General features: G+C 38.0%; 1 protein-coding gene across 1 annotated transcript; it reads right to left on the bottom strand.

The window, feature by feature from the left end:
• Positions 1 to 1171: 1171 nt before the first annotated feature.
• Positions 1172 to 12641, bottom strand: LOC148718557 (spondin-1-like). The gene is made up of 3 exons (XM_088741759.1): positions 11431 to 12641; positions 7230 to 7514; positions 1172 to 4289 (listed from the first exon to the last, which is right to left on the bottom strand). Exons 1-3 carry the CDS (start codon positions 12497 to 12499, stop codon positions 4141 to 4143), a joined length of 1503 nt encoding a protein of 500 aa, XP_088597885.1. The 5' UTR covers positions 12500 to 12641; the 3' UTR covers positions 1172 to 4140.
• Positions 12642 to 18275: the final 5634 nt, after the last annotated feature.

The following is an 18275-nucleotide window of genomic DNA, read 5'->3' as shown; positions in this document are numbered from 1 at the left end:
TGTAATGGACAAATTATTTTGAAATATGCATAAGACCTGAGGCTAGTCGTTGACATGGCTGTCATTCCCACTGTTAAATGATGGAAAACTTTTTTCATATTTACCTAAATGAATTTGTCCTGCGACGCTCAGCTTTTGTTAAAAACTAACCACGTATCGTAATGAATCATGGATGTTATTGCCCACCCGACGATATCCAACCAAACCAAGACTAGTGAAAAAAATATCATATTTTTCGGTACAAGTTGCATGAAATTCGATTGCACGAACTGGAGTTTTCTTGAAAAGGTGAAACAATTTAATGTAATAAGAAAAATGGAGTTTTTTTCCCTTCAAATTCTGTAACGAACCGGGAATTATTCATGGTGAAAAAATAACTGTCATAGACTAGGTAACCTTAAATAGCCAAGTTCACCTCTACAACAAGCAAAACGTTGCGGCTCTATATGGGTGTTGAGGAAATAGAATTTCCTGCAATGTCAACATTTGATGCGAAAGCAGATGCTCTATAGAATCTTAGTTGTCTCGAAGTGGGAGACCTTTTTTCGGTATCCTTATCAAAATTTTGTTCGGAAATGCACAGCACCGACGATGAACAAAAATATCCACACCCCAATCTGTGCCAAGCTACTAATTCTAACGCTAGAAAGGTAAAAGAAACCCTGATTTTTGTATCAACGCAAGCTTCACATTTCACCTCATCCCACTTTCTCCCCTCCCCACTTTCTCCGCTGCCCCCCCCCCAAAAAAAAACCCCACGCACTATCAGTGGTGTGGCTCAGAGCCCATAGTCATGACACAAAATAATATTTTTAATTAGACCACGACGTAAGTAATAACGTCTGACGTTTCTTCGGGCTGTTAAGGAGATAGAACGATTTGATATTCAAGGAATAGCAGAGACTAAGACAAAAATCTTTTATTATTTATTCAGTAAATAACATAAGAATGCACTTGCGGAAATTTCAACGAAATTAATCAATGGCTGCTCGGAATCCCTACTCGATCATAAAGTTGAAATTTGGCTCAAAAGTTAAAACATGTCGCAGTAATCAACTTATTCCTGAGACAGTTTGAGATAAGTAGGCTCTCTAGCGCCTTCTGGCTTCTACTTTTTCTTTCGGTTATAATTTTTTCCAAATACCCCCCGTACTTGTTTAATACAAATTGCTCGGCTTGAAATCATTTTATTAAATATAAATGAAAACAAAAATTAGTGAAAAACACAAAGCAACTTTTAATAGCCTTGTTTCAGCTTATTGAGCACTGTGATTACACATGAAACTTCTTTGAACTTGAGTTTTCTCCTAAAGAGCTTACAGCGCTGGATATATTCTGGGATGGGCTTCCCTGAAGTAACACATTTCCAGACTAGAGGTATATGAGCGCTTTTTAGAAGAAAAATCAGTGCAAGTCACTCAGTTTTAAAGCAAAACTCCTCACTCGTCATTCTTCTTACAGTTAAAAAATGACACATAAAGGATATCGTTTGGAACGTAGGGCGGAGAATCCCTCAACAAAAACAATATAGAATGACATTTGCATCTGGGTAGATAATAAAAAGCAGCTTAAAAGTTTATTTCAATACAAAGATGCCTCGGTACCTCGTGAGGACTCAAGCCATCATCCGAGTGAGATCTTTAACAAAATTACAATGACATCAGGCGGTGTGCGCACTCCGATTTCATTGCATTGTGGTAGCGTTATTTTCAATATGGCGGTAAAAGTGGTAGAAATGGGTAGAGTTTGACCGAATATTACGTAAACATTAGGCCGTTTCCTTTTCCTTTGACTATAGGTAAATATAATTTGATATATTCTGAACGTGTAGAAGTATTTTTCGTGCGTATTTGTCACGTATCATATCGTTCTCAAGGACAAACGCAAGCAATGTATTTTAGCATGTAATTTGAGACCGGTTTTCGAGCAGGTAAGATTCGTTGTACGTCGTAGTTTGAAGCCTTTCAAAGATTTTTATGGCCACTTTGATCCTTCTTCAACAGCTCTGACCAAGTGCGCTCAAACGCGCTCCAACAGTACAAATTTTCTATGCATCTAAGTGATAGTGTTTAAGACCCCTTTGTGGAGCGAAAAGGCCCATTGTTGTGCATGTTTAGTGTGTTGCGTTACATATCGTTGCTGCTGCAAGGGCATTTATCAATCATCCGCGCCAAGGTGTTTGTTTAAGCCGTTCAGTCTAATTTATGCTATTCTTGTACCTTTCCTTATTTGCATGTTTTTAAACTAGTCTCTTGATAATGGAGTCATGATGACCCCGAAACGTCGAGTAATAAATATTTCCTGGTTTTTTCTATGCCTTTGCTTTAGCAAATCCCTGCTGATCAAGTGTTGTAAATCTACCTTCCTAAGTGAAGGAAAATTAAATAATCGCGTGTGTTCTGTGGTAAATCTTCTATCTTGATCACTGGATGAAGGACAATTTAATTAGAGCGATGAAAAGAGTCACTTGATCCATGAAAACCTCTACCTTGCGAAAGGCAGTCGACCGTTGAAAGGTGTTGATAGGCCTGTGCGTCTCCTACCATTCGCTAGCGCTTTCAAATCTTCTACCTTCAAAGTTTAGCTCTTACTCGGATATCTTTTGGTGACTTTCCTTTGCGATGTGATAATAAGGGTCAGTTTTGAGGCGTCATAATTCTCCATCTGTATGTTCTTGAGGCCGGAGTTGGCAAAGCCGGATGAGATTGTGTTACAAAAGGCAATATTTTCTTCTGTGCCCGCGCTATTTTCTTTGTTTCAGAGTATACTTTTCTCCTGAAAAGTAATAACTCCAGAGATACGTTTCTCAAAACCCTCATATAGGTTTCCTCTATTCTCGAAGGAGAACTTGAAACTCTATACGTTTTTATTAAACGTGGAGCGCGACAAATTCGTTCCTAGGAGGCGTGGGGCTTCTCCTTTTACAAATCCCGTATTTACGCTCGGTGGAAAAAGTTCGTCTATTACAAGGTCTCTGTCTCTCTAATGTGCGTTTGCATGTCAGGGGTCAATTAACAGTTAAATAACTCGCGTCTACGAATATAATTACTGACTTTGAAATTATTCATCCCGCCATCGGTTGTGAGTGTAACTGTTGCCATTTGTGTCGAGATTCTTAGCCAGATTTCAGTTTAGAGTCTCTCTAAAGAACGTCAGTTGCCTCCTAAGAACGAATTCGTCATGGATGAATGACAGGAGTCGCGCAGGCCCGTCAAACGTTTTAACTTTCGAAGTGAATGGCAACAGACTGAGTGAAACCCTATTACAATCCCCGTATATTCACGCCGTATCTCTCTGCCACCAAAGACGTTTACTCCAACGCGCCAAGATGCAAATGATTCAATTTTTGTTTTACGATTTTTTTTTGCCTACCATGACATTAACGATGCACTCATTGTTAGCTTTTCATTGCTTGGTTGATCAATCAGAGTAGACCGCGGTCAAACAACATGAGCAGAAATGAGCAGAATACTTCAAAGCTAAGGTCATTATTTTCTTATTCTAAGTTTTGATACTTCACATTTATGCCTTAGACTTTTTGGAGATACAATAAAATTTTTTATTTCGAAGTATTGCATTGCGTATCCTCGCTGGGCACAACGTTTTGCGCGTCAGTTGCGCATTCTCCTAGACAAAATAGCAGCTCTCAATAGAGCCTGAACTCGCCTCTGAGTTCAATCGTCATTGTCCCATGAACGAGCTCGGTAATTCCCTTTTATTAATAGCATATTCATTTTTGACTTGCTCCCAAAAAATATAACTTTGAAGAGAAAGAAGTTTAGGGGTGTTTAATTAATACTAAAAGACTTAAAACTAAAAGCTCTGATCCAATTGTGGTTTGACCGCGGCAAAAGGTAGAAAAACATGTAGATTCTCATATCTGATTACCTAGCTCTGGCCTAACTTAGAATCCCGGTTCGAGTCCTTGTATAACCTGTAGCAGGCTCACGCTAATACTATTTTTCATTTTCCCGCTTTTCGCCTGTCCCCTATAACAGATAGCTTGGCAAAGGTTAGTCCTTACAATCATTATAGTTGAAGAAGCTCACTACAACCATTTGACTCTTGTTTTACTTTATTTCGCTTGTAGTGTTTTAAGCGTAAAACTTACAATGTTGATTTTCAAGGCCAATGCAAGGTTCATCTCCCAAAACAAAATTTACACGCGATGACGGCGATGACGGCGACGACGACAACAAAACCTACCATCACTACTACCACGATCAGGACTTTTGATAAGCTTTTATCTGTATCTGTATCTGTATCTGTATCTGTATATGTACCTGTATCTGTATTTGAAAAGGATAAGAAATAATATAGGCGATGAAAAAATTGATTAAGATTAACAGGGGAAGTCATTTGAATGATCGCTGAGCCGCTTTTCAAGCAATAAAATAAAATTTTAAAAAAGCTTTAGAATTTCCTTTTCAAATTTGAACTCAATGACAAACACAAAAAAACTTGGTTCTGTAGATATAAATTTGTTTACCAAAAGGACGTACAGACAGCAGAATGACAATAACTCTCAATAAAGAAACGACAACTTTGAGTTTAAATTTCCAAGACATGGTTCGACATTCTCATGTCATCTTCAGTTGCAAATGAGCTTTTAACGGTTGTACATTTAAATTATTCAGGTACGTTAGGGCTACGTTACAATTTGAATATTAAATACGCAAAAAATGTAAATAGCGCGCGCTTGACTAGACCAAAAAATAATAATTATAATAATAATAATAATAGAATAAAAGACCAAGGAACAACATAATTAAAAGGAAAGAGACAATTCTAGATGCTTCAATTGCTGATTAAGAATGGGTTTTCCCACTTAAATGCAATGCCTCTTTGATCTTAATTTAGTATTTTGAAGCTGCAGAATCTAAGATCGTGAAACACTCTGTATCACAAGGGTCAAGACAGGCCCTTGATGAGTGCAGGTGCTTGTAAATGTGCGAAGTTTTGTCCGACAAGAGGTGCTCACGAACTCGTGTACAAATGTGGCGAGTGGTCTCACCAATGTAACTGGCATCCCAGCCAGCACACGAAAATTTATAAACGACACCCGAACGTAGACCTTTCGGTACTGAATCTTCCACACCGAACATGTTTCTGAGTTTAAACGTACTGAAGACTAACTTAACATCTAAATCAGCTCTACAATAACGTTTGAGTAGTTGTCTGAACTTAGTCTGAGCGATGTTTGAAAACCGGCCAACATAGCGGGGAAGTTTACAATAATGCGAAGAAGGTTTACCGGAGTTAGAAGAGGCATTCTTCCCAGTAGGAGAAGGATTATTTTTCTTAACTAGATACCTGTAAATGATCTTGTCTATGACCCAAGATGGAAAACAATTTTTCCGTAACAAGAAAATAAGTTTCTTGACATCCAGATGAAAACCAACCCAAGAATTATTGATCTTATATACTCTGTCAATCAATGTTCTGACTAAACCTAATTTGTAGATCAAAGGGGCGAAGCTAAAATAATTAGTAAGAAGACCAGTAAACGTCTTCTTGCGATATATACTAGTGACGATGGATGTATGACTGTTGTCTACAATATGTCTAAAAACGATATTTTCCTATCAATTTCCCTTTCCATTGTGAAACGACTAGTGTATATCGCAAGAAGACGTTTACTGGTCTTCTTACTAATTATTTTAGCTTCGCCCCTTTGATCTACAAATTAGGTTTAGTCATAACATTGATTGACAGAGTATATAAGATCAATAATTCCTGGGTTGGTTTTCAGCTGGATGTCAAGAAACTTATCTTCTTGCTACGGAAAAATTGTTTTCCATCTTGGGTCATAGACAAGACCATTTACAGGTATCTAGCTAAGAAAAATAATCCTTCTCCTACTGGCAAGGGCAGAATGCCTCTTCTAACTCCGGTAAACCTTCTGCGCACTATTGTAAACTTCCCCGCTATGTTGGCCGGTTTTCAAACATCGCTCAGACTAAGTTTAGACAACTACTGAAACGTTATTGTAGAGCTGATTTAGATGTTAAGTTAGTCTTCAGTACGTTTAAACTCAGAAACATGTTCAGTGTGAAAGATTCAGTACCGATAGGTCTACGCTCGCGTGTCGTTTATAAATTTTCGTGTGCTGGCTGGGATGCCAGTTACATTGGTGAGACCACTCACCACATTCGTACACGAGTTCGTGAGCACCTCTTGTCGGACAAAACTTCGCACATTTACAAGCACCTGCACTCATCAAGGGCCTGTCTTGACTCTTGTGATACAGAATGTTTCACGATCTTAGATTCTGCAGCTTCAAAATACCAAATTAAGATCAAAGAGGCATTGCATATTAAGTGGAAAAAACTCATTCTTAATCAGCAATTGAAGCATCTAGAATTGTCTCTTTCCTTTTAATTATGTTGTTCCTTGGTCTTTTATTTTATTATTATTATTATTATTAATATTATTATTATTATTATTATTATTATTATTATTATTTGGTCTAGTCAAGCGCGCGCTATTTACATTTTTCGCGTATTTGATATTCAAAGTGTAACGTAGCCCTAGCGTACCTGAATAATTTAAATGTACAACCGTTAAAAGCTCATTTGCAACTGAAGATGACATGAGAATGTCGAAACATGTCTTGGAAATTTAAACTCAAAGTTGTCGTTTCTTTATTGAGAGAAATTTGCTTACGCATTTAAACATCACGTTTCATTACACCTAATAAATAGAATAGCTCTTAAAATTGTGCCAGACTCTCGCTAATACCATTTTTCACTCGCCTGCTTTTTCGCCTGTCATAGATAGTCTGATAAAGGCTAGTCCTAACACTCGTTTTAGTTTAAGGAGCTCTACGAACATTTCAGCCTTGTTTTTTTTTTTTTTTATCCTGCTTTTGGCGTTTTAAGCCTAGCATTTAGTTTGATGAAGAGAAAGGAATAAGTCAACCTAGATCGGATCCGCCGCAATTCAGTGATTTTCTAGGTTTCACTTTATCAGTTTATAAAAACAAACACTCAGGATGACGATGAAAACTGAGGCTCTTTCTCTATTTTTTCGCGCCGCAACAGTTTTAAGACCAAAACGCTTGATCGAGATCAGAGATTCGGAAGGGGGGCTTTTGATGAAGCGACTGAATAACGCAGACTTATTCGGGGAGATATAGCCCTTTCGATAGTTTTTATCATTTCAACCAAGTCAGAAAACGAGATTTCTATAACTATTACGTCATTATTCCTTTTACTGTCTAGTTTTACCTTTCGCAGCGATGTCACAGCAGACACCATAATAGCCCGCTTTACAAATACATACTCCATCCGTTAGATTACCTCCATACCAACAACTCCTCTGAGGGCAGGCTCGTGTCATTGTTAAATTAGATCCTCCGGGGCATGTACCTCCACACTGCTCTGGAATTATCAGGCTACGTGTGCTAGTCTGCTTCCCCCCTACACCACACTTTGTTGAACAAGCACTCCACACTGACCAGGAACTAAGTAGGCAGTCAACTTCCCTGAGTCCGCCGCAACGCCAAATGTTCCCTGCATAGGACGTAATTAAAAGATGTCAATTTTTTAAACAATTTCCGTGGACTCTGGCGACAGACGGAGAAAGGCAAGTTATTCGTTGAAACGAGCGTGACATGCCCATCGTGTTGCACCTCTATTGAAATCCTGTTCAATGCACAACGTGACGGGCGATTAAGGCTGGATAGTTCCCTCCGAGACTTTAAGCGTTGGAGCCAGCCCACGCCGTCATTTCTCTAAGGATTACAATACATGTGAATCGAAGGCCATGCCAGTCAACGCGAAAGAATCATGCTGCCATTGTTCTGCTTTCTTTTTGTTTTATTGTATTCTAAGGAGGCGGGGAGTTTCATTGGAAAAATTGGAGTTTATGCTTCATCTAAATAAAATTGAATTGAGAGTTAAAGCATATAAATTGAAAGGATTCGTTTTGAAATATACACCTCTTGAATATTTACATGTAAATGTGGCAAAGTCCAAAATTCTGCTCGTGTTGTTGCCATAGCTGTCACTCTCTCAAATCAGAAACACATATTGCATAGTATTATTCCTGAGTTCATTTCATCGGGAAGTTAATTTCGGTAAGATCTATCATTACCAATAACATATCTGATCAATATTCTGAAGCCTGCTTGTACGTAGAAGGTACTGTGTCAAATCTTTCATCCTCTTGTCTTTAAGCCGTTCAAAGTGGACCCAAACGTAGCAAGATAATTTAATTTGGTTTGAACAACTAAGTTGATAATGTAAAATGGCCACCGGTAATGAGTTTAAAAACTGACTTTTCGAGCGTTAGCCCTTCGTCAAAGCAAATATTTGAAATTTGAGTGTTCACCTCTCCGTTATTGGTAGACAAACAAAATTCGGTGAAAAGGTAATTCTTTTGATCCTTTTGATACTATTTCAGCTAATGTCTGTCGCGCCTTAAAGTCATTTCTAAACACCTAAAGACTGTCAGCAATACCGGTCTTGAGGCCGATATTTAATTTTAGATCAAGCACCAATTATTAACGTACCTTCCAGCAATCAGACTAGATCACCTGTTCCGGGCATTACTGTTTTTCAGGCGTTGGATGAAGGAGAGGGTCATAAAGATGCCGTGCATTATATTCTAGAAGAGATATACAGCCATGCTAAAGGAAAAAACGCGCGGGTCTTATCGCCGAATTAGTAAGGCATTTTTGAGAAAAATTTTCTAGTAAACCCTTTTTTCAGGTTTTCGTGGTTAAAAATTATCGTTTCGAGGAAGATTTCCAAAATGCTGCAAAGCACCGGTCTTGTTGAACTGCCAAAATGGCACGGCACGTTGTTCCGGATTTTCTTTAAATTTGTTGTTTGCTCACAGAGACTTAAAAGCCTCCGTAAACATTAAAATGTGTCAGCCTTCTTAATTACAGAGGCTGTCCAAATATAATTAAAGGAAGACAAATGAGCAGTTGACACAAATAATAACTTCTTACTAACCAAGCGCGAGAGCCGTACTGAGGATTATTGGCCCAAAATCGTGGTAGTACAGAGCGAGCGATGTTACTAAATATTTTATCATGGCGTTCGGGAAAACTTCTTTGATTTTAATTTTTCGGCTTTCACGAACAAAAATATACGGCTTGTGACCGCTTCCGCGGAAGTGGTCCGTATGGCAAAATCCATACCGAGTAAGAACTAATCAGAACGCTCGGATTTACCTGAAGACTATCCTGCCACATAGTAAGTTGTTATAACCTTCAAGCTCGAGGTATTTTCATCGATGGTTTATTTTCTCACTGAGCTTTTTGTTTAAAAATACATGTCCTTGCAACTTTTCACCTCGTGTTTGCGTTTTTCTGCCAGAAATTCATTGTATGATTACAAGCTTGTTTTATTTTTGTAGGTGTGGTCGTTAACTCAAGCGAATTAGTTTTGCCTAGCGTGCTAATTGACATTCCTTGTTCTAGATTTTGACGTTAAAAAAATGTTGAATTGGTGTCAGTGACGTTATACACCGATTGATAGCAGCTTCAACATCCGAGCAACCCACAGGCTTTTGACTGTCGTCCTTTCAACCCTACTTGGGTGGGTTAGGGAATTTGAACCGGAAGTGTTAAGTCTTTCCAGTGGAATACTTGTGGTTTACCTTTTAATGTGGAGGTACTTAAAGCGGATGACTCAGAATTTAGGGTCTATAAGGTCTAGGTTTTTGAGCTTGAATAGTCAAATCAATTGCTGGTCGTGCCTTTTACAAAAGATGTGACAATGAAATGATGGTCTCAATAGAAAGATGGCTTTCACGGCTAACGGCTACATTTTTTGGCCATTTTATACGGCTTATGCTATAATTTCACGGTTACATTATTTTAAGGACTGACGGTTAGAATTTGTCAAATTTGTACGCCTAATGACTAACTTTTGCCGTTTTACGGCTTATAGTTAACCCCATCGAGAACCACTAAGATCTAGCGCCTGGGCAGGGCATTTGAACATGATTTTGGCCCAGGGGGGCTGGAACCAAACTTCAAAAGTTAAAATTCCTGAGGGGAGGCAATGTTGAAGCTTTGAATTGATCGATGCATCATTTTTTCTTCTAGCATAATACTTTCAGTATCCCTCAACCTAACAATGTCATCTGTTTGATAATCACCGAGAAAAACCGTGCCACAGTGTCTTCTTTCACACAGGACTGAGTCTAACGATTTTCGATTTAAAAATAGTTACCATAGGAGTTTTCAACGGGGGAGGGGGTGGGGGTGAATCTCCCATAGTTGTATCTCTGCTTTTCAGTGAAACACTCTTCCAAGGTAACATAGTTTATATCAACTAATGAACAAGCTTTTAAAAGTGTGATTCTCGTGCCTGAAAAAAACGCAAGAAGGAAACAATCAAATGTGTTTTTGTGATTGAAAAGATCTCGACCGTGCTTGACAAACGCTTAGGTATGTTGAATTCATAGTAGTATCTGATTGTTTCCCGTTTTCAACGTCTTCGGCGAAGAGCATTTGACCTGCCGTTATAAATGATTGAATTGTCCTCTTTCAAGTCCACAATGAAGCTCAAGTTTACCCTCGAACTTTCTTAAGACTTATGGGTGTTCGAATACGCAAAGAAAAACAGACGCCCTCCTAGCTTACGGAATGTGTTATTGTAAAACAATTTCGCCATGGGAAATGGACGAGAATTTTAAACGAGAGCAGAGATAAAAACCAATCTCCCGTAGTTAGCTATGCTTGGTTAGCTTACTGTTATCGATTTCGTGATCGAACACGGTACTAACTTCTAAAATATGCTTGGAACTTCGGATTTAACCACAAGGTTCCTAAGTAGATCATATCATGACGTAAATGACGATGTTGCGACTTTCACAAAGTTCAGCCCGGTTTTTCCGTGCAGAAATGAAAAGCCTCAAACTAATTTTTATATTTTTATATCCTCGAAAAAAACACAATTTCCACTTATCATGAGCTTAACCTGAACCGATTCTGTGTTATACCGCATGGGGAAAATGATAATTGAAACGTTGCTGCGAAATGTGATAGTTGGATTTTGAAATATTGGTGATTTTTGAAAGCTTTCTGTGATATCAAAATTAAATGAAATGGTCCCGTTTTCGACTTGAGCCATGCCTCGATCTTCCTCTACAAATGTGTCGAATTGATACGAGCTTGCTTTCTCTTGCGCTTTTCATTAGCAAATTAAAGTTCATTTGCCTCTACTCGGAGCAGTAATTTCCGCCATTTTACGGCTACCGACGCTCGTTTCAGTTATCGTATTTTTTTTCTAGTATAAAGAAGCGAGTCTGGGGAAAAAAAACTTCCCACGCTTCTTAGTTCACTATGAGGTATTTCTGGGAAAAATACGGAGGTTTTCAATTTTTCGATCACGTACCACATTTTTCGATTTTCACTGTGTCAATTCAAATATTCGCTCTAAAAGTTTTAAGTTTTCTTCAACTAATTACCTTGCTTCTGACAGCAATCCCCGGAAAACCCTTCTTTACAGAAACAAGCCCCATCTCGTAGACTTCCTCCATTAAAACAGCCTGAATGTGGGCACGATCTCGTTTTCCTGCGGGAAGATGAGCACGTACCGCCACATTGCTCAACAGTGATTCGGTGACGAAAGCTTGACTGAGTTCCTGATACGCCACAAGGAGTTGTACAACCGCTCCATTCTGACCAGTAGCTTAGTTGACAGTCGACTGGCTTACTCCCATAGCACTGCCGAGTTTCTACAAGGTTGTCAGGGCATGCTGTTCCACCACAAGAAGGCTTTGATACTATCGTTCTTGATCGACGTCGATGGCCTTGCTCTCTACATCGGTCTACTGTGCAATAACTCCAGTGTGACCAAGACGCGACAACACAGTCGACTGGGTTACTCCCATAGCACTGCCGAGTTTCTACAAGGTTGTCAGGGCATGCTGTTCCACCACAAGAAGGCTTTGATACTATCGTTCTTGATCGACGTCGATGGCCTTGCTCTCCACATCGGTCTGCTGTGCAAGAACTCCAGTGTGACCAAGACGAAACAACACAGTCGACTGGGTTACTCCCATAGCACTGCCGAGTTTCTACAAGGTTGTCAGGGCATGCTGTTCCACCACAAGAAGGCTTTGATACTATCGTTCTTGATCGACGTCGATGGCCTTGCTCTCCACATCGGTCTGCTGTGCAAGAACTCCAGTGTGACCAAGACGAAACAACACAGTCGACTGGGTTACTCCCATAGCACTGCCGAGTTTCTACAAGGTTGTCAGGGCATTCTGTTCCGCCACAAGAAGGCTCTGATTCTATCGTTCTTGATCGACGTCGATGGCCTTGCTCTCCACATCGGTCTGCTGTGCAAGAACTCCAGTGTGACCAAGACGCGACAACACAGTTTTGCACTGGACATACACGACGACGACGACGACGTCTCCGCCAAGCGTCACACTCAGAAGTTAAAAGGAACCACAACAGAAACATCATTCCAATAGAAATCTTTGCCGAGAACATCTTTAGTTTACGTAATGGAACAGGGCGTTGCATACACGATTGTAAACGAACCCAAAGCTAAGTAACCAGGATTCGGACTTTTCCCTCCTAATGTTTACGAGGAGGTCATCATGTTATCGTACTGCAAAGTATGCTGGGATCATGTAATGTTTCCAGAAATATTTATTAAGAGTCGATCCTAAATTTATATAATCGTCCGCCGTTTTGGTTAGTGCACTGTGGTGTAAACGTGTTCCATATCACGAGTTTATTATATATAGATATTTCTTAGATTTAGATAGTTTTTTCTTGCATAGTACTAACACGTGGCACCTATCATGCGTTTGATGGGAAGGTAAATAATTATTCAGCCGCACGGAAGAGAAATGCATCTGGGACTGAAATGTTCAGGTTTTGCGAGTACCGTAATAACGGCAAAGTAAGAATTCGATAATGGAGAACAAGTATTCCGTATTTCTTTCATCGCTATACATTTAGAGAGGAGTAAACGTAGAGTAAATTTCATTTCGAAACAGTTCAATTTTTCCGTGATGTTTTCATGCATATATATGCTTCGGTGCATTTATTGTATTGTATTGTATTGTAATCTTTATTTAGACACGATCAATTCATCAGCCTATAAAAATACATATCACATACGCTAAGATATTTAAAATTAAAACTACATACTATAACACTAAAGCTGTTTTCCGTGAATGCCGTGCGTTAGACTTAAAAAATGTCATTGATCTTACGTTTAAATAACCCCAGAGACTCTGTGTTCCTTATATCGCTTGGTAAACTGTTCCATAATGTGGCGCCATTTAGGGGTTTTTTCCCGTGACCTTTCGCTTTTTATTGCATTATTCCAGTTCTTAGAAATGCATTATTGCAGTTAAACAGTTCCTGAAAACAATTTCATCTCGTATGACTGTCTCCTCTATCCTTTCCTTTTGTGGCAGGAGGCGAAGCCACATATGTTGTCGCAAGGAGTGAATGAGTAAGGGATCACTCACAGTTTCTGGGCAACGAGTCGATTTTAAATCGTCACGATTTATAAGTCACTCGATAAACGATTTAAAGCGAGACTCGTTTGTTTGTGAATAGAAACGAGACTCGTTTATAGAAACGAGACTCGTTTGTAGAAACGAGACTCGTTTGTAGAAACGAGACTCGTTTTTAGAAACGAGACTCGTTTGACAAAACGAGAGTCGTTTTGCGAAAGAAGGCTCGTGTGCCAAACTTTGCTCTTGGCGCATGCGCCGAAGTATAGTTTTTTTTTTCCAGGGTAAAGTTTTAGGTTCAAGATAAGGTGGGATTTTGCTGCAATATGTTAAGGTAATCTCTATTTTCTTTTTCTTGGGATTACAAAGTGCAGGGAAGGCCTAAACCGATATTTTTATAGAGCTTCTGGCATAAATTTCAGCAGATAAAGTAGCACTGGATATTTGTGTCGAATTAAGTTCAAAGCTTGAATCGGATCCTATCCCATTACTAAGGTTACTTCATTTTTCCACAACAAGAGGGAAACCAGAAATTAAAACCATGAAAGATGTACATTTTGATAAATAAAAATTAAATGCTGAAACTTCATATTCATTATGCAAGGAATATTTCATCATGTTTTGCTGTTTTAGACTTTTTTTTCCCTTCAAGCAGACGCACAGCTGCTTGAACTTGGGCTTTCTCTATCGCACATTTGGAGTTATCTTTAGGAGACTGCCCTATTGCCATTTGTGCTTTCGTTGCCCAATTTTGTCATTTCCAATCATGAATAAGTCTACTTGTTTTTATTTTTGCCTGCTAGAGTGTAATGAATGTTGTTATGGTACTAGACAATAATCAAAATAATAGGAGTAGGTTCCTACAGATGCCAAAGGTTGAAATTGAAGGGTTTTTCAATGACTTTGCCAAGTTTTAGATAAATTGAAGGACCTTTTTTGGAAAGGTTTGCATAAGAAATTTTAAAATTATTTAACATTATCTCTCAGCTTTTCTATTAAAGTACTGCAATTTTTTACTCGAAAATTGCTAAAGAAAAAGCGTTGCAAAAATCAAGCTCTAGTCCTCAAATTCAAGTACTTTCAAGACCTTGAATTTGTTATTTTTGAATTCAAGCATCTTCGAATACTTTCAAGGCTTTTATGAACTATGAGTAGGTAATGTACGTGCCTTTAACTGCAATGAGAAGGGAATTTTTTACCTATTATTGATATCGAGTCAAAGTTTGTTGCAAAATGTTCACCCAAGGGGAGTTTTCACAAATCAGTTGATTGAAGCAATATTACTTTTCAATAGTTCATATTGTTTTTAATAGAAAAATATCTGAATATTGAATATCGTTGATGGCCACAACAAGAGAAGTAGTACTAATTACAGTTTACATGATTGGATGAAACTGAACTTTCTTCATCATCACTTTTGTCCCATGTATGATCATACCATTCCGACTCGTAGCCACTCTTATACACCCATTGCTAGTTTTCCATTGGCCTATCATTGATTGACACATGTCATAACTCAGAAAAAAATCGGTAACAATTTTGACAGACAGGTCATTGACTTTGATCCCAAAAAATGTAACGATGCTATGACTTGATTAAAATTTGATGGACAGATAATAATGAGACTACCTAGGTTACAACGCCTGCTGTCATTTCGTATTTTCCCCGATTTGTCTGCTCTATGGTTTATTTTTTACCCGAGAATTGTGATGTTCATGAGCATGGTGCTGCGTTTTTGAATAATCTTATCGCTCGATTTTTTTCTGAGAATTTTTTAATGTATGAAACGGGTGATTTGATTATTTCTCTTGGAATCATGCCATTGACTTGCGTTGATGTATCGTTGTTATTATTTTCCTCACTTGCGAATTTTGTATGAAATTTAAAGTCAAACACTTTCGTGACTGTTAGGGAACGGACTCACACGTTACATTTTTATTTTTTTAATTAAGATTTGTTTATGAACTAAACATTTTTATTGAGAGAAAAGCTATCGCATGTTTTTACCTTGAACGGACCATTGTTCATTTTCCGAGAATTTTGAATACTCATTAGAATTGTACAGCGAATTTTAAATATCCCTATTGTTCATTTTCTGAGAATTTTGAATACTCAAGAAATGCTCCCAGCGTAGTACTTAATGCATCACATGAAACATGAAGTTTTCAATTTATTTACATCAAATTATTAAACACACTCCTTCGTCATATGTTTGTTTCCAAACTTCGTCCACTCAAGTATAAGAGTGGAAGCAAGAGAGACACTTTCCTGGGTGGAAAACATTTGTCAAGTAGCTAGAACGATATAGTCTTTACAGTATATCAAGCTGATGCGAATTAAGTTACGAGCACTATGTTTCTTAAGTTTTAACATGCAAATAAGTAGTGGTAGCCACATAGTTGCAAGTTTTTAATTCATTGAAAAAACTCCCCATCACATTTTACCACTTTATCACGATTACTTCATGTTAACTCTGTACAGCCTTTTCATTATTTAAAAGACCACTAACTGAAAGCAAGTAACAGTCAAATCAACAAAAAAGGGGGCTGTTGAAAACTAATTGTATTGCTCACTAAGCAGCAAAATTTCCGGGCGCCTACCAAAAAAGGCAACATTGTGACTTCATTAGCCACGGTTGTTCTAAATTATCTTTGAACAGATTATTCTATATCAATGTGTGGTAGATCGCTATGCAAATGTTGGCAACTTTAGCAGCACACTAAAATTCGTCAATTGGCACAATTCATGTCTTCTTAATCTTGCGTTTTAATATGGGAGAAGGAACCATCATAATTAAAACTTTTTGACCGGAAAAGCTTACCTAAAAAGGAAGCTTTCGGCTAGCTTTCGATATTCCTGCGAATCGATTATGTGCCCCCGGAGGCGCTATTGTGAATTTATTTTGAGATGTTTATTATCTGTCGTTAGTGTCACGGCAAGAACTGAAATAATTATATCTTTCGATCTACTGGGCATAATTCGCTGACTAAAACGGTAAAATGTTTCCCCTCTGAAAAACAATTCTCGAAATTATTTTGTGATGTTTATTTTTTTCTGTAGTACTCCGAAACAAAGAGTAGGTAGCGCCTAGAAACATCCCGTCAAAAAGGGGTCAAGATCGGAATTCTATTGTTACTCTCTCTCACTTACTCACTCACTCATTCATTCACTCACTCACTCATTCACTCAATCAATCCCTCACTTACTCACTCACTCATTCACTCACTCACTCACTCACTCACTCATTCACTCACTCACTCACTCACTCATTCACTCAATCAATCCCTCACTTACTCATTCACTCATTCACTCACTCACTCAATCAATCAATCAATAAATCCCTGGATCACTCGGATCACTCACAGTTTCTGGGCAACGAGTCGATTTTAAATCGTCACGATTTATAAGTCACTCGATAAACGATTTAAAGCGTGACTCGTTTGTGAATAGAAACGAGACTCGTTTATAGAAACGAGACTCGTTTGTAGAAACGAGACTCGTTTGTAGAAACGAGACTCGTTTTTAGAAACGAGACTCGTTTTTAGAAACGAGACTCGTTTTTAGAAACGAGACTCGTTTGACAAAACGAGACTCGTTTGACAAAACGAGAGTCGTTTTGCGAAAGAAGGCTCGTGTGCCAAACTTTGCTCTTGGCGCATGCGCAGAAGTATAGTTTTTTTTTTCCAGGGCAAAGTTTTAGGTTCAAGATAAGGTGGGATTTTGCTGCAATATGTTAAGGTAATCTCTATTTTCTTTTTCTTGGGATTACAAAGTGCAGGGAAGGCCTAAACCGATATTTTTATAGAGCTTCTGGCATAAATTTCAGCAGATAAAGTAGCACTGGATATTTGTGTCGAATTAAGTTCAAAACTTGAATCGGATCCTATCCCATTACTAAGGTTACTTCATTTTTCCACAACAAGAGGGAAACCAGAAATTAAAACCATGAAAGATGTACATTTTGATAAATAAAAATTAAATGCTGAAACTTCATATTCATTATGCAAGGAATATTTCATCATAGTTTGCTGTTTTAGACTTTTTTTCCCTTCAAGCAGACGCATAGCTGCTTGAACTTGGGCTTTCTCTATCGCACATCTGGAGTTATCTTTAGGAGACTGCCCTATTGCCATTTGTGCTGTCGTTACGCAAGTTTGTCATTTCCAATCATGGATAAGTCTACTTGTTTTTATTTTTGCCTGCTAGAGTGTAATGAATGTTATGGTACTAGACAATAATGAAAAAAATATAATAGGAGTAGGTTCCTACAGATGCCAGAGGTTGAAATTGAAGGGCTTTTCAATGACTTTGCCAAGTTTTAGATAAATTGAAGGACCTTTTTTGGAAAGGTTTGCATAAGAAATTTTAAAATTATTTAACATTATTTCTCAGCTTTTCTATTAAAGTACTGCAATTTTTTACTCGAAAATTGCTAAAGAAAAAGCGTTGCAAAAATCAAGCTCTAGTCCTCAAATTCAAGTACTTTCAAGACCTTGAATTTGTTATTTTTGAATTCAAGCATCTTCGAATACTTTCAAGGCTTTTATGAACTATGAGTAGGTAATGTACTTGCCTTTAACTGCAACGAGAAGGGAATTTTTACCTATTATTGATATCGAGTCAAAGTTTGTTGCAAAATGTTCACCCAAGGGGAGTTTTCACAAATCAGTTGATTGAAGCAATATTACTTTTCAATAGTTCATATTGTTTTTAATAGAAAAATATCTGAATATTGAATATCATTGATGGCCACAACAAGAGAAGTAGTACTAATTACAGTTTTAGTATATTCAATTAGAGGGATTTGACTTTCATTAGATACCAAG

The sequence above is a fragment of the Stylophora pistillata genome, chromosome 12 (genome assembly GCF_964205215.1).
Source record: "Stylophora pistillata chromosome 12, jaStyPist1.2, whole genome shotgun sequence".
NCBI classification, from domain to species: domain Eukaryota; kingdom Metazoa; phylum Cnidaria; class Anthozoa; order Scleractinia; family Pocilloporidae; genus Stylophora; species Stylophora pistillata.
Note: the sequence above shows the minus strand (reverse complement) of the source record. Positions and strands in the feature narration are given on the sequence as shown.